The sequence below is a fragment of the Ascaphus truei genome, chromosome 15 (genome assembly GCF_040206685.1).
Source record: "Ascaphus truei isolate aAscTru1 chromosome 15, aAscTru1.hap1, whole genome shotgun sequence".
Lineage (NCBI taxonomy): Eukaryota > Metazoa > Chordata > Amphibia > Anura > Ascaphidae > Ascaphus > Ascaphus truei.
This window is the reverse complement of record NC_134497.1, coordinates 44,396,455-44,417,863: the sequence shown is the minus strand read 5'-3', so window position 1 is coordinate 44,417,863 and position 21,409 is coordinate 44,396,455. Positions and strand designations below refer to the sequence as shown.

The window sequence follows — 21,409 nt, the reverse complement described above, 5'->3', positions numbered from 1 at the left end:
AAATCGTATCGCACAGCAGATGCTAATGTCAATTATTGACTATGGAGACATAGTATATGGCTCGGCAACTCAATCCCACCTTAGCAAACTTGACACCCTCTACAATTCAATTTGTCGTTTTGTTCTCCAATGCAACTATAACACACATCACTGCGAAATGCTCAAAGAACTAGATTGGTCATCACTCGAGTCTAGGCGCAAAGTTCACCTTTCCTGTCTTGCCTTCAAATACTTTCTGGGCAAGCTACCCACCTATCTGAACAAGCTCCTCATCCCTACCACATGCAGCACTTATCATCTGAGATCTGACTCCAAAAGACTGTTCATGGCCCCAAGGCTCAACAAAGTATCCGGCCGCTCCTCCTTCTCTTACCGTGCACCCCAAAACTGGAACAACCTACCAGAGACTCTCACATCCACCACCAGTTTAAGTTCTTTCAAAACTAAGGCTGTCTCACATTTTAATCTGGTCTGTAACTGTTACATAAGCCTATAATATACATCTTCTCTAACTGTGCATGCAATGTATTGTATATAATGTATACCCTGTTCATTTATGTAACTGTATTTGTAACCATGTATTATTTGTCATATTAACTATGCCCAGGACATACTTGAAAACGAGAGGTAACTCTCAATGTATTACTTCCTGGTAAAACATTTTTATAAATAAATAAATAAAATAAAAAACTGGCAACAGCTCCTCCCAGAGCTCACCCCTCCCCACTTTTTTTTTAACTTGGGAGGTTCTCTCATTGTGCTGTAAGGACAGGACCCACTGTGGTTGTTTCCCCTCATACAGAGGTAAAAGGAAAGGTTAACAGTGTAGTGTTAGGAACTGCAAATTTGGTTATACCTTGGCGTTGGTATGCAGGCTTATGATGCTTTGGCCAAAGGGTCTAACCAAATAACCAAGATAATATTATTATTGAAGTATTAACTTTCTACTTATTACCATTTATGTCAGGCCTGCACAACTCGTAAATTGAGAAGGGCCGAACTGCTCCAAGGAAAAAAAATTTGGGCCGCACGGGTAAAATCATCATCATCACCATCATCACCTCTCCTCCAGCACCTCTCATCATCATCATCATCATCTCTCCTCCAGCACCTCTCAGCATCATCTTCATATCTCCACCAGAACCCCTCACTATCAACCTTTGCGATACTCTCCATCTATCTCTCATACCCCCATCTCTCCCCCTCACCCACACACATAATACTCCCCCTCCACATCAAACATACAATAACCACCTGCACACCACACACATCCCACCCCCCCTGCACCTCACATCATTCTCCCCCTGCACCTCACATCACACTCCCCCCCTGCACCTCACATCACTCTCCTGCCCCTGCACCTCACATCACTCTCCCCCCAGCACCTCACATCACCCCCCATGCACCTCAAATCACTCTCCCCCTTTGCACTTCACAACACTCTCCCCCCTTGCACCTCACATCACACTCCCCCTTGCACCTCACTTCACTCCCCCCCTTGCACCTCACATCACTCTCCCCCATGCACCTCAAATCACCCCCATGCACCTCAAATCATCCCCATGCACCTCCAATCACCCCCATGCACCTCCAATCACCCACCTGCACCTCCAATCACCCTTCATAATCTCCCCTAGCACCTTTCTGCAGTCCCCCCAGCACCCTTCATAATCTCCCCCAGCACCTTTCAGCAGTTCCCCCCCAGCACCCTTCATAATCTCCCCCAGCACCCTTCAGCAGTCCCACTCATCCTCCACCCCCCCTCCACCTTTCAGCAGTCCCCCCCAGCACCCTTCATAATCTCCCCCAGCACCTATCAGCAGTCCCCCCCCAGCACCCTTCATAATCTCCCCCAGCATCTTTCAGCAGTCCCCCCCAGCACCCTTCAGCAGTCCCACTCATCCTCAACCCCCCCCCCACCTTTCAGCAGTCCCCCCCAGCACCTTTCAGCAGTCCCCCCCAGCACCTTTCAGCAGTCCCACTCATCCTCAACCCCCCCCCACCTTTCAGCAGTCCCCCAGCACCCTTCATAATCTCCCCCAGCACCTTTCAGCAGTCCCTCCCAGCACCCTTCAGCAGTCCCCCCCAGCACCCTTCAGCAGTCCCCCCCAGCACCCTTCAGCAGTCCCACTCATCCTCAACCCCCCCCTACCTAATCGAGACGGTGGCAGTGGAAGCGGGCCTCAGCCAGGAGGTTTTAGCCGTGCGGCTACCAGTACCAGGGCAAGGTGAAGTTAAGAAGCGCGTTCTAGCAGCCGACCCCGGAAGCTCCGGGTCACACTGCTAGAGCGGGCTTGGGGGGGGAGGGGTTAGTGCGTCCGCGCGTCAACTGCAGCTTCTGGAGCAGGCTCGGTGGGGGAGGAGAGTGAGAGGAGAGAGATCGCGTCAGTGCGTGAGCGCGTCACCGCATCACCCTACCAAGGAAGGGAAGGGGAGGCGGAGAGTGCCGTCGCGGGCCGCACAGGGAGTCCCAGCGGGCCGCATGCCATATGTTGTGCAGGCCTGATTTATGTTTTGTCAATTGGATGTAGCATTGGGCTCCCTTGTCTTTTGTTTTCCTTCCATTTGATTCAAGTCTATAATCCAGTCGATTCATAAATACAATTGCACCCCCTTGTCAGCAGGTTTGATAATGATATCCGGGTCGTCAAACAATTCTTGAAGAAATCTCTGTTCAGAATGAAAAAAATTGGTCCGAGATCCAATTGTGATGTTAATTATAGTTTTTACATTTTCCACATCATTTTTGACCAGTGTAATGAATGTCTCGATCGTATGATTCATTTGGGTGGAGAGTTGAATTTATGTTTAGTCTTAGGCCTGGGACATGGTGCAGGGAGCGGAGCTGGGCAGCGCTGACGCTCATGCTCTCAAGCAGGAGATTTTTCTTGTCCCTGCATGAGCGTCAGCGAGCGCGCTTGTGTGCTTGGTGGGAGGCGGAGTGGGAGGCGGATCGGGAGGGGCTAGCGCGCCACATCACTGCGCCGACGTCACGGAGTGCCATTGGCTTCTGGCAGTCACGTGACCGGCCCTGCGCCTGCATGAGCGGCAAAATTTAAACTTGCCTGTCTCCTGCATTTCCACATGCCTCCACACGCCTGCGGAAGCGTGCGGCAGCGCCGTCTAAAGCCGCGCTGATAGGGATAATGTTTCTCCTCAGCGCGGCTCAGCGCGCCTCAGCACGGTCTTTTTGACCATGTCCGAGGCCTTACACTCAATGGTGAGAATATGAAAACGTGACTTGACATCAACATCCATGCTACCAGATGAAGGGACGGATTCATGTTGTACACAAAAGCGTTTGAGTCTAACGTTCCTAAAAAATCTCATTAGATTAACGTCATGGTCCATGAAATTAGTCTGTTTGGTGGGGACAAAGGACAACCCCTTATTAAGAATAGAGACCTGTGCAGGTGTTAATATTTTGTTTGATATATTTACCACCAAGGAGGCTGAGGCCGGAATTGCGACTGCATCCTCCTTGTGGTCACGTTGGGAACTTGTGTGCTTCTTGCCCGCCCTTCTGGTCTTCCAGGGCCTATTCTGCGTTGACACTATTTTAAAAATTAGGTGGAAGAAGCTAAGAGAAGTCAAATCACTCTCATATCTCCGCTCACCATGTTCAGGACATACTGTTTTTTTCCATTGTAGTTTGCGCTGCTCTTTATGTAACCTACACAGTTGTTCACTGATAGTCCTTTACACTTGTGTGCAGTAAGATACGTGTAAGAGACACTTCTGAGGTATCAAAAGCTCAGCTATTAATAATGTTGGTATTACATCCTTAAACACATCTGTGGAACAACTTTTGTTTTTGTTTTGTTGGTCTCAACTTTTGATTATATTTAATGAAATCATTCATGTGTTTTTGTAATTAACAGTGTTGGACACCTGGCAGGATGTCTGGTGAAGAGATTACGTGACGGACAGAACGATCTTGGTATAGACGAGCGGGATATTCTGTGTGTCCAAATTGCTGGGCTGTGTCATGACTTGGGTAAGTATCACTGTGATCTCTGAAAACACAAGGTTTGTTTTAGCAACCACAGCAATTGTTACTCTACTTCAGTTGCCACTTGTGAGTGCTCCACTTTCAGTTTTGTTATTGTTGAACAGTGTGTCTTTAATGTGCCTTTAGCGTGCCATTAACTTGCAATTAGCGTGCCCTTAACTTACCTTTGACATAACATTTAAATGTTGGCTGTGAAAATCACACAACTTTGATGGCCTTCTTAAATGATCTATAAGAAAGATATTTGAAAGATAAGAACAATGCAGGATATCCTTAAAATTGCTTTTCCACTTAGCTGACCCAATGATTTATATTCCCTGATTAATCCCACACACTTTCTTCATTGTGAAAAGATTCATCATCTTTCTATTTTGGAGAAAAGTTGACGTCAAAACATTTTCGCAGGGCATTTAATCGAGACAGAGCAAAACAACATGTACAGTATTCTCATTAGAAATCTGCCAGCTATTTTCACAATGCAGAACAAAAAAGTAATCCAAGCAGATATCTTTGGAAGTACGATAGTTTAAGAAATAAATACTATTCTATAAAGGAAATATCATCAAAGCTTTTTATTTATTTATTTCAGAATATTACTGATTGATCTTCAAACATATCAATTATACACAATGGAATGCTAAAGCTTCAACAATTTCTGCAGGACACACAGGCCAGATTAACCTGCTATATTTCCAATGAATTTCCATAGCACTGATGTGAATTGTAAAGTGTTAGACGCTATAGTATTGTTTGGAAACAAATGTATTAATGTGGATTTATTTTAGGACATGGACCATTTTCCCACATGTTTGGTGAGAGATTCATGCGCTTGGCTCGCCCGAAGGCAGAATTCAAGGTGTGTGTGTTTTAGTATGACTGACAAGGGAATTCCAGTTGATCATATATTTGGGTGCGAGGGAATGAGAAAATGTGTTGGAGGGACGTGGAGAAGAGAATCTGCAACCGCAGTGCCTGGGAGATCATTGGGGAGGCTTCATCCAGCAGTGGGGAGACGAGGGCTAAATATGTGTGTGTATGTGTGCCTTGGCACATATATATATGCGCCAAGGACTCATAGTCCTTCATACTTGTGTGCCGTAAAATATGTGTAAGAGTAGAAAAAAAGTTATATCTATGGCGCTCTGCACTAGTATATAGTCAATATTAGATGAATAATAATAATAAACAGATTTATACAACCAGTATCACGGTATTGATCCGTCCATAAAGGTGCTTCACGTGATGAAAGGGTACATAGAAAAAAAGAAAATCAAAGATCATAGCATAATACTGCTACAAACAACATGTAACATGTGACACACACCTAACACTAGACAAACGCTGAGATCAACAGGTGAGAATGAATAATGCAAACACATTTAATTATGACATATCATATATAAAAATACATAAAAATACATATAAAAGGGTTCAATAAGGACACTCCAACTCAGGTGGGGGTACCTGCTTACCAGAGGCAAGAAGGCATCAAGCGTTGGATAGATTAAAGAGTATCCCCTCTTATGGATAGCAGCTGCCGTCACTGATGTCTGTGCTGTGGCTGTTAGACTCCTGGTTATGCAGGGGTAGATCTTTGCAACCTGCAGCTTCTGCCTCCCTCTGCAATCAGCACTGCACACGTGTTGTGATGGCTGTGAGATGGTATGCAGCAGACTCTTCCTGTCCAACCCTGCCAGATGATGCAATGGCAGCTCATAGGAGATTAGTGCACAAACGAAAGTGCATCAACAGATGTCAGCTTCCAAGGGGGATATCAGTCACACCAGAGTGTGGGGTGTCACATAGAACCACCCTATGCGTTTCGAAAGGCCTGCTTTCTTCTTCAGGGGTGAAATATAATAAAAATATAGTCCCTGTAAGTCCCAGGATATGTAGTTCCGTTTTAAAGGCACAGTGCACAATTTCAAACTTAGTCATGTGCAGATGTGAAGTGTTTGGACTGGGACACTCAGCGTTTAGACAAAACAACAAAATAAACATATAAGGAAATGTAAAGACATATAAGTGACAAAAACAATGAAAATAAACAAATCATTATATGTGTAACGGGTATTCCCTTCAAATACAGCCGCTACTACCTGCTGTGCAACCTGTGTGGCTCTCAGGAGCCTAAGCCTCCGCTTGGGGAACCTGGAGTACATACATATTATACATCTCTTGGTGCAACGCCTCCACCTGGGAGGGATCCCAACGGAGTGGGAGGAGGCCCTCACAGGAAACAACCACACAAAGCGAGCAAATGTAAAACAGGACTGGCTTTACTGCATAGCACACATATATCAACACAAATCAACATGCGCCACGGCGGACGCTAACCACACTGGGCGTCACGGCGGACGCTAACCACACTAGGCGTCACGGCGGACGCTAACCACACTAGGCGTCACGGCGGACGCTACCACCTCTAGGCGTCACGGCGGACGCTAACCAACCACAGTGTGACCCCACCCTGTGTCCAGTAACCCCCACCCAAATGTCTCGCACTCCCAAAGTCAAATACCACTGTGCATGTATATGTGTGACTGCGCAGCCACTATGTTTGGTGATAGTAAAGACAAAAAATAAAAACCGGGCGCTTCTCAAAAATAGGTGAATATTAAATAATTAAGTAATTATACGATATACGTGACAATGATGTTCAATTAATAATCAGTGCACAAATTGTGTTTAGTGACCTTCACCAATGTGTGAAAAATAATATAAATATTAAAGTGCAATACAATAAATAAAAAAGCAGCTCTACACCCTTAGGATGGACTGTTCAGGTCCAGATGGTTCTTGTGTAGATTTTCAAATTGGAGCGGAGCGCTGGATGACTCAGGATTATGAAAAAGAAAAAGAAATACAATAGTGCAGATGGTATAGAAATGATAATATAATTAAAATGTTCTCTGTAGTAGTGGTACTCACAGATTGCACTATCAAATATAAGCGTATCAGAGACCCTTCTCTCTCTGATGGGAGCCCTTTAATGGAAATCCCTCAGAGTGGTATGTTGATACTGGAAGCTTGTAATATAGTGGTTCAATAATTCTCCCAGGGGTATGTAAAAGTGAAAGAGAGAACACACAATAGAGTAGTATAGTCTAAAATTGTATTGGCAGCAAACGATAATTATATGTATAATACACTCACATTTTGTAATAAAATATTGTTCGTGGGAGAGGACAGCTGTGGATGGAGAACGCCGGTTGTTCCTGGAGCGGAGGAGCCCTTCCGCATACGTCACTGGTGCCTCCGTCACGTCCTGTGTTGTCGTAGGTCAGGGCGGAAGAGTCTGCCTGGTGAATCCGTTTCCTACTAGTTTGCCAGCAGTTGTCTCCCGGTCTCCTCAGCACAATCACCTCCCACAGCGGATCGATTCTACGCGTTTCGCTGTGGCTTCTTCAGGAATCGAATAGGTTAAGCCCATAGGTCCTCCCTTATATATGTAGTCCATCATAAATTGACATAGAGCTAATCAGGGGGTCCTATCAGCTGATTACAATATTACATATCATTGGTGATGGAGATGTGTGTCAGTTATTTTAAACAGTGCATACAATATAAGAAGTTCATATTCTCTGATACAATTAATACAATTTCTATTACAACAGATAAAACAATAAGATTTTAATTCATAATATTTAAAACAAAAGATGATGTAAAAAGGAGTATAAAAAAGGATATATGAAAAATATATTGAAAACGACGCAATGAGTGACGGAGTTCTAAATAGGATGAGGAAGATAAACAAAATTAGAAGCAAATACTTTCTAAAATATTATTGAAATACAAATATCATATTTTCTTAAAGGAATTAAAAACTTTGATATTAAAATTACCATAATAGAGACACCATATTGTAGTAAAAAACACATATTATATAAGAACAATATTATAAAAGACAATATTTTAAGAACAATAATATAATTAAGAATGTGTGTTCAAACCATTATATTAAGAAGGCACCAATGTCTATGTCAACATTCAGACCCTTTGGACTGAGGGTCTGTAGCTTATGAATCCAAAAAGTTTCCCTTTTTGCTAAAGTGTTTAATCTATTGCCCCCCCTCCAGTGTACTGGGACATGTTCAATACCTTTAAAAGTTACAAAATTGGGATTTGATTGATGACACATATAAAAATGTTTGGAGACATTGTGTGTTAAAATACCCTTCTTAATATTTAAAAGGTGCTCTAAAATCCGTACTTTTAGAGGTCTTGAGGTACGTCCTATGTATTGGAGACCGCAAGGACACTCTAAAAGGTAGATGACAAAATCCGTTTTACAATTGATGTACCCCTCAATTTTAAAAATTTCACTAGTGGTGTGAGATTTAAAATTGAATTTGTCCTTGTGTTTATGCGTGCATGCTTTGCATGCTCTCCCACGAACAATATTTTATTACAAAATGTGAGTGTATTATACATATAATTATCGTTTGCTGCCAATACAATTTTAGACTATACTACTCTATTGTGTGTTCTCTCTTTCACTTTTACATACCCCTGGGAGAATTATTGAACCACTATATTACAAGCTTCCAGTATCAACATACCACTCTGAGGGATTTCCATTAAAGGGCTCCCATCAGAGAGAGAAAGGGCTCCCATCAGAGAGAGAAGGGTCTCTGATACGCTTATATTTGATAGTGCAATCTGTGAGTACCACTACTACAGAGAACATTTTAATTATATTATCATTTCTATACCATCTGCACTATTGTATTTCTTTTTCTTTTTCATATGTTTGGTGATAGGCCTGGTTGGTGCACGTGAGTTGCAGGTTACATGCCCGGGCTCCAGCCACGGGTACCGCGATATCAATCCGCTCGATCCGGCGTTGTCCTCCACACCGCGTGGGTTGAAAGTCCAGCGCGAATGATGTCACTCTCAGTCTTAGGGTCTTTGGTGGGGTTCTGAGCACAAGGTATTGTCTCCTTAATTAGGGATTCCCTATCCCAGCCGGGATGTCTTTACTCTGTGCCAGGTCCCTGGGCACAGACTCCTGCTTCAGCTACTAGAACATAACTCCACTGCTCAACTTAGCAGAACTCCTCAGAACTAACTCTTAGACACAGTGCTGTGCCTTATGTACACTCTGGGGGCTGACACAACTCTGACATCACCAACCAGGGAGTCAGAGTCTGTGACCACTCCCATCCTTACATAGGGCACCTCACCAGGGTGTGAGGGCAAACCTCCATAATTACTGCTGGCATGCCCACAACTTACCAGGCCTTACTGTCAGCAGGAGAGATGACTGTAGCCATTTTACATGACCGCTACATTCTCCCCCTGGTGAATCCCATCGTCCTCGCTGGGACCTAAATTTGCATACCTTCCTCCAGGAAGCACTGTAACACAAAACATAATTGTTAACATCACACAAATTTACATAATGCAACAGGAAAATGACTACAGTACATTCCGCCAAGCCCGCCCCGACCAGCAGCCACGAACCCGCGTAATGTATTAGTACCCCCTAATAATAGTGACTCGGGTCAGGTTTCCTAACCTCCCTACCACCCATGTCCAGGACCGTGACATGATAATGTCTAGGCAGTCCCCTCTCGGGCCTATAGGTCACCTTGTGCTTGTATATGTTCCTCCCTATGCTCCATACTCGCATCAGATGATCTATCCTGTCCTCTGCTTTTCTTCCCGTAACTGCACTCCCCTTATTGACCAAGTACATTTCAATGGTCTCCCTGAGCCACCTTCCTCTATTCTCCTCTATCTCCTCCATGAGGGGTTCAGGGACATAAGGGTACTCCAACCCGTGGGATGACTTATATTGGGCCATTATTGCCCTTTCAGCTCTACTAATCCTGGTCAGATCAGCCTACCTCCCAGGTAGCACCCATGACAGGGGTTCGTCAGGATCCACAGGATCTGACAGTGTGTCGGGACCCATGGGCTCTATCTCCCTGTGCTCAATCTTGATCCACCGATCCTGCAACTCCCTATCTCGCTGTTCAGGGGTAAATTCTCCTTCAGCCCACCAAAAATCAACTATCTCCTCCCTACGGATGAGAAACCGAGTGCGGTCCATCCAGGCCGCATAGCCTTCAAAAAGTGGGGCCCACCAACGGTGCTCTTTAAACTTGTGCGAATCCCCTGAGTCGCTCTCGTCCGCATCCCCCCCAGAGAATACCCCCGATGTCCGTACCGACCGTGGCAAGGACCACCGTGATGATTCCAGGGCCTTTTTCTCTGGTTCGTTGGTCGCAGGAGGCAACCACCGGCCTACCGCGGCCTTACCCAACTCTCCCCCACCCCGAGAAATGCCTTCCGTAGCGCAACTGCGCTGTCTCTCCCCAGTCCGTCTCACCTCCTCTTCCAAGGGTATGTCCACAGATTCTAGGCTAGGCGGGGAACCCGGGGACCGTGTGATTGGGGCAGGGGTTTTACCTAGGGCGTGGGGTTGGGCGTAAGGGCAAGCGAGTGGGCGCCACGGGGCTACGACCCGTTCCCGGCTGTCCGTAGATTGATCCAATGAGGATAGCTCACCCTCCTCAGTCCGCGGATCTCCCATCCAACTCCTGGGCCTTTGAGGTGATCGGGGACCTTCACCCGATCGCCGAAGCGTCGCTGCCTCCTTCCCGGCGTTCCGCCGTCGCCACCGGAAGTGATGTCCTCCCCGGAACCGGAAGTGCCGCCATCTTGGGTTGGACCCCCATGCGGGATCTCTTCCTCGATGACGACATCCGGAAGCTCCGCCGTCGTCTCTACCGGAAGTGGTGTCGTCTCTGCACGTGCGTTTTGGGCCTGGCACGGCCTTTCTACCGCTACGCTGTCTACCGGAGCAAGGTAAGTGATTGGGCTTCCCTTACCATTCCGCAGGGGTGTAGGCGTCTCTCGCCCGTCGCCACCATGTCCTGGGGCGGAGGGACTCCGTCTCTCGGCTCGCCGATCTGCGAGGGACGCCCTGTTCTCCAGGCTGCCACTCACCCCACGGGGTGTCGTCCTCCCTTGTTCTCTCCTGGGCCGCCCCGATTTCACCGCCGCTAGCTCGCGGAGATCCTCACCCGAGTAGTCTCCCTTCCCCGATTTAGGAGTCGCCGATCGGGGCGAAAGTCTTTTTTCAGTTCGGTCGGGGAGTGACCCGACCGTCTCGGTTGCTGCTGACCCAGCCGATTTGATCGACTCCAGTCCCCTTTCTCCGGGACTTGCACGACTGATCCATAGTGCACCAGGGGACTCGGCGGCTCGCCTAGCCGTATCCCCCTGGGGGTCAGCAGGTTGTATCGGGATGAACGTTGGCATTGGCCACAGATACAATGTTCCGCAGTGTGGGCAACGTGCCGCTGTGTTAACATTGCCTCCGGGCAGCCCGCATTGAAGGCAGAGCCCGACCACCGTCTCGGTGTTTGCCACCCTGACTACCAGTAGCCCGCCGGGTACCGAGTAGGGCTGGGTGGAGACCATAGTGCCCACAGTGGAGGAGCAGGCCATTCTTTTAATAGGAGCCACTCTCTGTATGGGTCTCTCCAGGTCAGGGGTTCCTCGCAACTGACTAGTAGAAGTTGCTGGATCAGCCACTCCCTGATTCGGCTCCTCCTTCCGCTGACATAGCTGGAACCCGCCCCCAGGGGTTGCAATAATGGGCGGGTCCCACAGGGGAATAGCATGCCCCTTAATTAAGGCCGCGCCTTTCTCAGTCCTGGTGGGCGCGGTCTGCGTTTTCGCGCCAGTATCCCCATCAGGGTGGGGTTCTTTTCCCGCGGCTAGTTCCCGCCTTCTCCTGGCAGCTGCCCTTTGTGCAAGATAGCCATCCTTTTTGCACTGCACTTCCGCGGCCGGAACTACTTCTTGTAGTGGCGCCATTTGGATATCAGTCCCTGGGCCCAGTGGGTGCATTCCCACAGGCCATAATTGAAAGTCACTCCCCCTGGTTGACATCAGGGGAGGGTCCCATAGACTAAGCGGTTGACTCAGCACTGGGGCTGAGTTAGTCACTGTCCATGAAGGCGCAGCCATAGCTTTCGCGCCATGCCCCCCATCAGGGCGGGGCTCTGCTGTTCGCGCCATTCCCGGCCAGCTTTTTGCAAGTCCTGAATTAGCCAAGTTCTCTGCGACTGGCCCACGCGGTCTCCCTAGCAAGCAGGAGCCGCCATTTTGGATAGCTTTTGAGTCTGCCATGTCAGTTTGTTTTCTTGATGAGGTAGCGTTCATTTGTTTGCACGTCCACTGACATCCATCCTCACTGTGTTCTACCCCAGTTATCACAATGTCCTCACACTCCTCAAGGGGGCACCTCGGTGTCCCAGACAGGACAAAAACGGGGCAGCCACAGCCTTCGCTCCACTACAGAGCAGATTAGTTAGAGACAACTCAGCGACAGTTTGCTCTTCTGTGGGGCGCACGCCACGGGTGCCTTCCCCATCAGCCTCCGGTCGCCATTTTGGGTTCTCCGCACCGCGCGGATCCTCCATTCCTTGGGTCGTCACGTTCTCGTACCAATTATCGTACATGGGGCTCCGCTCTGCGGGGCAGCCACCACACCAGTACAATAAAGATTTGCTCAGATGCACCACCGCATGTGTACCTGATCTAGGCTGGACTCATGTTGCACTACCTCAGGCTAGGCTCACTCTCTCAGTGTCTGCTGTAACTCCTTCCTCCCAGTCTGTGCTCCCTATGGTAAGTGTCTGGAATGGGCTAGAGTACTCTGGCTCTGCCATGCAGTACTTGGGGCGTCTACCTGTCTTGGTTAGCCTAGCGCAGACCCTCTCCAGGATTCCTGACCACGTTAACAGGCTATCCCTTCTGGCATCCTACCAACTAGCACTACCTCAAGGTGACTAGGACAGCTATAGCCCGGCTCCAAACCCCTCACTCCTTTCAGGCCCCTAGGTCGTCCCTGCGAACTGACAATACCCTGTCAGCCCCTGACCACCCCTAGGTCCGTCCCAATGCAGCACAGAGTGGCAGCAGACACTCTCCCTGTTTCCCAGTGTGCCTAGCTAGAGCCTGTCCTGTTGACAGATCTGATCTCAGCAGCTCGCCTCCAAATGTAATGGTATTTCTGACTTGGCCTGACCCACCCAATCTCACATTGGCCCCTGTGGTCTAACCAGTCCCCCATTACAGTGTGTAGTGTCTGGTGGTGCACCTGTTGGCAACAGGACTCCTGAGTCTCCCGCATGATGGTGTGTGAGGAGGACCCGTCCAGACAGGCAGCTGAGGTAGTGTGCTGAGTCCTACCTAGGTCCAGTGCAGCGCCTCCACCTCATCAGGGTCCCTTCGGTCACTTGGGGATGGTCCTGGCGAGGAACTCCTCTGTGGTGCTCCTCTCTGTACAATCACTCCACACATGTACACGAGAGGGTTTGTAATTAAGAGCATCTCTATTGTACGGTGGGCCATGCTGCCCTCCACAATGGGGTGTAATTAGCCCTCCATTGTCACCGTACTTCCCTTTAAAAGGTATTGTCTCCTTAATTAGGGATTCCCTATCCCAGCCGGGATGTCTTTACTCTGTGCCAGGTCCCTGGGCACAGACTCCTGCTTCAGCTACTAGAACATAACTCCACTGCTCAACTTAGCAGAACTCCTCAGAACTAACTCTTAGACACAGTGCTGTGCCTTATGTACACTCTGGGGGCTGACACAACTCTGACATCACCAAACAGGGAGTCAGAGTCTGTGACCACTCCCATCCTTACATAGGGCACCTCACCAGGGTGTGAGGGCAAACCTCCATAATTACTGCTGGCATGCCCACAACTTACCAGGCCTTACTGTCAGCAGGAGAGATGACTGTAGCCATTTTACATGACCGCTACATGTATATAATGTGAAAAGTGATCTATGTTCTAATAGGAAAATTAAATGTATAATATAAAATAGTGATGTGAGATGAATTAAAGTGAATAATATGTAAACATAAATAATAATGAGCACCGGTTATTAACTCTCAATAATATTATACAGTGACTACTGTACTGTATATGTGAAAATAAACTGATCAAAGAGTGAGAACCATAGAAACTATAACAGTATACAGTAGCATGCCCGCCTAGATGCAAGGATGGATCATTTATCAAGAAGGAATGGCTTGAGGTCGAACTCTATATTTAGTCCAGCCGGTGCTAAAGTTTGTAACTCGTAGATCCAAAAGGATTCTCTCTTTCCCAGCTGGCTTTTTATATCCCCTCCACGCCAGTTGGGCATCATAGCCTCTATTGCCACACACTTAAGGTCTCTTGGATCCTTACCATGCACTTGGAGAAAATGGCTCGACACATTGTGTGAAACCAGACCCCTTTTGATATTATAGATGTGTTCGTAAAAACGACGTTTTATGGGTCTGGTGGTCATCCCCACATACTGCAGACCAAAAGGACATTCAAGGAGATAAATAATATTGGTGCTATTGCATGTAATGTACTGTTTTATGGTATATGTCCTCAGTGTTTGTGTTGAAGTGAAAGATAATTTTCTGGTACTGAATTTGCAGGCTGTACATGTGATACATATATAATACCCTTTTATGGAATTTTTGTTTTGATAACAGTTTCGTTCGAGTGGACATCTTGGAGCCAACCTTTGACCTATATTTGGTGCTTTTGTGAATATTACCTTTGGTTTTGAAGGCAATATCTGTGCTAAATCTTTATCTTTCATTAAAATTGGCCAATGTTTCTGGATTGTTTTCTTTATTCCTGGGGCCATTTGGTTGTATTGTGTTATAAATGGTATTTGTAATTGATTCGTAAGTTGTTTCGGTTTATATTATAAAAGTGTTGATCGCTCCACTGAGTCAATCTCTTCTAAAATTTCATCTAAATGTTTTGGTGAATATTTTCTATCAATGAATCTATTCTTGAGATCTTCTGCCTGTGTTTGAAATGCATCATGTGTAGAACTATTTCTTTTGAGTCTAATGATTTGTCCTTTGGGAATGTTATCGATCCACGCAGGGCTGTGATGCCTATTGGCATGTAGATAATTATTCGCTTGAACATTCTTAAAGTGAGTCTTGGTGTGTATTGTGTTATTTGAAATATAAATAACTAAATCCAAAAATTCTAAAGAACTATTACTTGATACAAACGAAAATTTTAAATTAAACGGTTTATTATTAATGTATTCTTGAAAAAGCTCTAGCTCCTGTACTGTGCCAGACCAAATGGAAAAAATGTCATCAATGTAGCGCCGCCACAGCACCAGGTCCGCTCCAAAGGGGCAGCCGGACCAGATGTATTAATTCTCCCAGCTGCCCAAACTCCCGGAACACATATTTAAGATTTGACAGCTGTCATCCAAAACCCCTCCTAAATTCAATTCCAAAAGGACAACTAATACGTCTAAAGCGAATATGTTCAAAAAATGAAGATTTCATAATTCAAGCGAATGACTTATTAAAAAGTTTTGAAGAGAGGGGATACCCTAGTCTAAACCTCAGAAGGTCCCTAGAGGAGGTGGGGAATATGAATAGGGATGATCTCTTGAATAAAGAAAGAAATCGATTAACCCGTCAAAACAAATGGGAAGCAAACAATCCAGTCTTTATCACACAACATAACATTCAAGTGAATAACATTAAAGACATTGTGAAGAAACACTGGAATGTTTTGTCTGCAGATCCGTTATTAAATGAAGTATATAGAGAAGGCCCTCGCTTTGTTTTCAGAAAAGCCAAAACAATAGCTAATCATATCTCAAGAAGCCTCTTTTCATCCTCATGTTCTAATGCAAAGGAACATCTTCCTAAAGGATGTTTCAAATGTCTTAAGTGCATATCTTGTGCTTATATGATGCAGTCACACAACTTTGTATCCTTTAATACAGGACAGTCATACCCCATCAAATCATTCATAAGCTGTAATGCCACATTCATAGTCTATTTATTGGACTGTGGATGTGGCAAACAGTACGTAGGACGTACCACACGAGCATTAAAAATCAGGATGAGGGAGCACATTAGACTAATTAAAAAAGGAGATCTGACACACCCTGTATCTCTACATTTTACAAATTGCAAACATGGAGACATTTCCAAACTTAAATATAGAGGAATTGAGCATATTGAGAAACCCTATAGGGGAGGTAATAGGCTGGACTTACTGGATAAAAGGGAACTCTTCTGGATTTTTACCCTAAACACGAGAATTCCGTTTGGGTTAAATTCAGAGTGGGATTTAAATCCCTTTCTAAAATGAATTGTCAATTATTATTATTATTTTTTACAACACGGTACCTTTTGTAATCCCTTCCTAAAAATGAACTTATTGTCATAATCATTTTTCATAACAGGTCACTCTTTGTAGTGTTGATACATTTAGTCCAAGAAAACCACGGTATAATCAATATCAATTATCATCTTATCCAATACTAAAATAAATATAATACACAATATAAAATATAAAATAAAATACAATTATGTGCAAACAAATAAAGTATTGGTTTATAATATATAACATCACGGTTCAAACATCTGGCGATTCTACACATGTATGGATCACAAGAAATTTTGTATATGTGACTTCATTTCATAGTTTAAAGAATAGGCAGGTATGGGTTTAACAGATGAATAGTAATCTTTTATAAATAATCATAAATGATAACATCTGGGTTATATGCATGCCTGCACTGTTTCTTGTTCTATGTTTGTGTTTAACTGAAATCATTCATAAAAGTCACATATAGGCATTCCAAGAAAGAGAGAAAGAACATCACTAACTACCAAGGATTGTTTTAATACTTTTGTTGTTTTTATAATGTTTTCCTTAGATACACACTTCGTGGAGAACGGAGAGTGTATACTGTTCATAATCAAAATGCTCAATAAAGTTGTTTTAAGTTTTTTTATTAGTGTTCGTTAGGTGATAGAAATAAAGCTGTTGTTGCGGTTCAAAGACGCGCTGACGTCACCACTCTACCCAGAGCGACGGCGCGACTCATGGGGCGCCATGGAAACATGGCGCGCTCCTTGTGACGCTACTGAGCGACGGGTTAGTGGTGAGGAAAGGCAGGAAAATTAACCTATATCAGGTAAGGGGATTTGCCAGAGGGTATGCACCTTGAGAAAGAGCGCAAGCTCGAAACGCGTTGGTGGGGGCCCTAGGGCTCATTTTTTGTGTGCTATGCTCTGATCCAATAAACCTTTTTATTGGGAACACACTCTCTAGCAGTTTTTTCCTGTAGTGCTCCATCTCTCCTCATCAAACCCATAAAATATTTGATAAAATACACTGTGAGTGGATGAATATTGATGCTAAATGCATATAATGATTTGTTTATTTTCATTGTTTTTGTCACTTATATGTCTTTACATGTCCTTATATGTTTATTTTGTTGTTTTGTCTAAACGCTGAGTGTCCCAGTCCAAACACTTCACATCTGCACATGACTAAGTTTGAAATTGTGCACTGTGCCTTTAAAATGGAACTACATATCCTGGGACTTACAGGGACTATATTTTTATTATATTTCACCCCTGAAGAAGAAAGCAGGCCTTTCGAAACGCATAGGGTGGTTCTATGTGACACCCCACACTCTGGTGTGACTGATATCCCCCTTGGAAGCTGACATCTGTTGATGCACTTTCGTTTGTCACTAATCTCCTATGAGCTGCCATTGCATCATCTGGCAGGGTTGGACAGGAAGAGTCTGCTGCATACCATCTCACAGCCATCACAACACGTGTGCAGTGCTGATTGCAGAGGGAGGCAGAAGCTGCAGGTTGCAAAGATCTACCCCTGCATAACCAGGAGTCTAACACGCTATAGCACAGACATCAGTGACGGCAGCTGCTATCCATAAGAGGGGATACTCTTTAATCTATCCAACGCTTGATGCCTTCTTGCCTCTGGTAAGCAGGTACCCCCACCTGAGTTGGAGTGTCCTTATTGAACCCTTTTATATGTATTTTTATATATGATATGTCATAATTAAATGTGTTTGCATTATTCATTGTCACCTGTTGATCTCAGCGTTTGTCTAGTGTTAGGTGTGTGTCACATGTTACATGTTGTTTGTAGCAGTATTATGCTATGATCTTTGATTTTCTTTTTTTCTATGTACCCTTTCATCACGTGAAGCACCTTTATGGACGGATCAATACCGTGATACTGGTTGTATAAATCTGTTTATTATTATTATTCATCTAATATTGACTATATACTAGTGCAGAGCGCCATAGATATAACTTTTTTTCTACTCTATCACCTGACCAGGGGTCAGGGTTATATCAAAGGCAGCCAGCCTATTTGTTGGATATAGCGCTACCTATTTTTTCCGTTTCAAAATATGTGTAAGAGACACTTCTGAGGTATCCAAAGCTCATCAATTAATAATGTTGAAAGGAAATGCACCTGGTCCGGTATGGAGAGGCAAATCAGCGGGCACCACGAGGCAGGAGAAAAAGTTGCTGAAGCTGGACTGTGCTGTATAACAATTCCTTTATTGTAGCATAGTTAAAAAGAGGAGGGGAAACATACCCCTGCACCTCTAACGCGTTTCACCCAGTGATTGGGCTTTCTCTTTGAAGAAAAAGAAAAAGAGAAAGCCCAATCACTGGGTGAAACGCGTTAGAGGTGCAGGGGTATGTTTCCCCTCCTCTTTTTAACTATGCTACAATAAAGGAATTGTTATACAGCACAGTCCAGCTTCAGCAACTTTTTCTCCTGCCTCGTGGTGCCCGCTGATTTGCCTCTCCATACCGGACCAGGTGCATTTCCTTTTGTCTACCACATCAGCCATGGAGCACACAGAACCGGCCTTCATATATGTGAGTACAATTGCTGCCCCATGAGAGCTGCCCCAGGCACATAGGTTAATTCAGTTCAGAGAGACTGGAGAGGTCAGGGGGGGGGGGGGGGGGGGTTGAAGACTTCCCCCTCACAACTCTGCATACCTCTGCTACACCTTATGCCATCTAGGGGTTAAATGCCTACAGCCTCAAGCATGCATTATCACACCAAGTGATCCGGTTCAAGTGCAGTTAGATATATTCATTTTTAATTATAATGTGGGTTAATACCAAGCTCTGTAGCACTGGCTGATTGGGGTCTTCTACCCCATATTTTTGTTCTTCTATTAATAATGTTGGAATTACATCCTTGAACACATCTGAGAAACAACTTTGGTTTCTGTTTTGTTTGTCTTAACTTTTGATTATACTTAATTAAATTGTTTATGTGTTTTTGTAATTAACAGTGTTGGACACCTGGCAGGATGTCTGGTGCAGGACATATTCTGGTGTATATATATGTATATATATATACTGTATGTATATATATATATATATATCAAAAGAGGAGAGTGCAAGCCCCATAGTGCAAATCAATATAAAACAGGCTTTAATAAATAGATAGAATAAAATTGGCCACTCACAAAGTTAGCTAGAACATAAGCCACAAGAATAAAGACAGCGACTTCACCAGGGTGAACATAAGTTTATGCTTAGTTTATTAATCCCTTCAGGGTATATTCCACAGAACATTTGTATGCATTTAGCATAGGGACCTGCTATTGAGGCTATTGAGACTTACCTTGACCTTACCTGCTATTGAGACTTACCTTGACGTTGGTTTGCAGGCTTGTCATTATTTGATCAAAGGATGTAACCTAAAGTCTCCTTTGTCTTACAGACTGTGTATATTTATTTCCCCATTTATTGTTAGCCCAATGGGAGAAGCGCAGGGATTCACTCTGTTTTTCACATATGTACTGTATGGCCAAACCTTTCACCAGCAGCATGCTCCTTACACGGAGAAGCGCGGTGAAGATATATATTTGTTTTACATACAGTATGCATGGGAATAGAAATCCTCCAAATGGAGTGGATAGAAGAATGACTGGTAGGAGTGAAAGATAATGATATTTAATTGATGAGAAAAGCTCCCAAATCAATGTCCACATTAAGTCCATGTGGAACAAGTGTTTTAAGTTTATGAATCCACCTGGTTTCTAATTTGAATAATTCATTTACTATACAGTATCCCCTCCCCTCCAGCTGGATTCTAATAATTCTATTCCCATACATACAGTATAATTCCTGCTGGACATTGATTATGGAATTCTTTAAACTGTTTTGGTAGATTATGTTGCAGGAAACCCTTTTGTATATTGGTTATATGTTCCGCAAACCTTAGTTTTAGTTTTGTGGTAGTGCGACAAATATATTGTTTTTTATGTAGCCATGGCTGGTTTTGGCTATCCTCTTGTCCCCCCTGTCATGTAAGTCCTGATAGCTGCAGGCTGTGGCAGGCTATCATCTTGGGTTTTCCCCATCCTCAGGCAACCTCCCTGAGTTACTGGGGTGGAGGTGGAACTTGGTCTGTGTGCAGCCAATCCGGGTGCAGACCTTTTGCCCTCCCCCTCTGCACTAGGGAGGAAGCAGCTCTAAATTATAGCAGTCTGAGTCTGTTCCCCTTGGGATTGAGACTTGCCCTTGAGCCGCTTTAGGGGGCTGGCTGAAGATAAAGATCCAACAGATTGCAAGGCTTCAATTCTAATAGGTCAGGTACCATCCAGAGGTTTGGCCTGTCTCTGTAGAGAATGTATCCGCTGTACTAACATCTGCAGTCGATGCTAATAAAGAGGATCTTGTTTTTTTTGTACTTAAGTTTTTTATTAAATCTTTCCAACAGTTGTGTGGGGGTGGGGGGGGGGGGGGGTGGTTGGGGTGGGAGAGGTGGGGGGAACCCCACTACATAGCCACAATCTGAAAAGACCTTCGCTGCAAAACCCATCCTGAAACTCATAGCCTAGCAATCTGCTTGCTGGCACCCCTGAAAAGGCAAAAACATGAAGATTCTTTATTGTCGCATATTTTACATACATGCACAGCAGCACATATACAAGTCAGGTCCAAGAGCTGACACTCTAGGACCCCAAAACACAGATTAGGGGCAACCAAGTGGGCTTGACCTTTATTAGTGAGCCTGGTTACCCCCTCACCATCACAGTCAGAGGGCGCAGGTAGGAAATTAATTCATGTGAACTGAGAAGTGGTGAAGGAAGGAGAGATGGAGATATATGAATAGAGTTAGAGACATAATACGGCTGGAAGAAAAAGTGCGCATTTAAAAAAAAAAGGGAGGTCAGAGCAAATATAAAGAGTAGTGGCGGCAGGGCAGCAATAGCTTAGTGCTGAGATGTGTGGTCCGGGATAGAAAATGTCCTCCTTTCCAGCGCAGTTTGAATTCAATATCCAGAGCCAGTAGGTGTTTTCCACTTGTTCACTCCTGTTTAACTCTCTGTTTAACTCCAAACTGCTTGCCACTTGAAAAGGGCATCTTTAAAGATGGGCTGCTTTACATGTAGGCTGCTCCCCAGCAGAGAACAAATAGAGAGAGAACCCTGTATAGCACTCAGGTTCACGCTCTGATGATAAGTGAGTGATTTAAAACATATTCTTTATTGATAGCATCATATATT

The 21,409-nt window shown here is 44.9% G+C and overlaps 1 protein-coding gene across 4 annotated transcripts in view; it reads left to right on the top strand.

Moving 5' to 3' along the window:
* The window catches only part of LOC142466888 (deoxynucleoside triphosphate triphosphohydrolase SAMHD1-like), a 349,482-nt gene that overhangs the window by 107,802 nt on the left and 220,271 nt on the right, over positions 1–21,409 (top strand). For 3 of the 4 annotated variants that reach the window (XM_075572472.1, XM_075572471.1, XM_075572473.1), the window contains 2 exons: positions 3,882–3,997; positions 4,798–4,868. In XM_075572472.1, the coding sequence (XP_075428587.1) occupies positions 3,882–3,997; positions 4,798–4,868 (187 nt within the window). Of the gene's footprint in view, positions 1–3,881; positions 3,998–4,797; positions 4,869–17,467; positions 18,100–21,409 lie in introns of those variants that run through there. The other variant, XM_075572474.1, reaches the window with a different exon arrangement.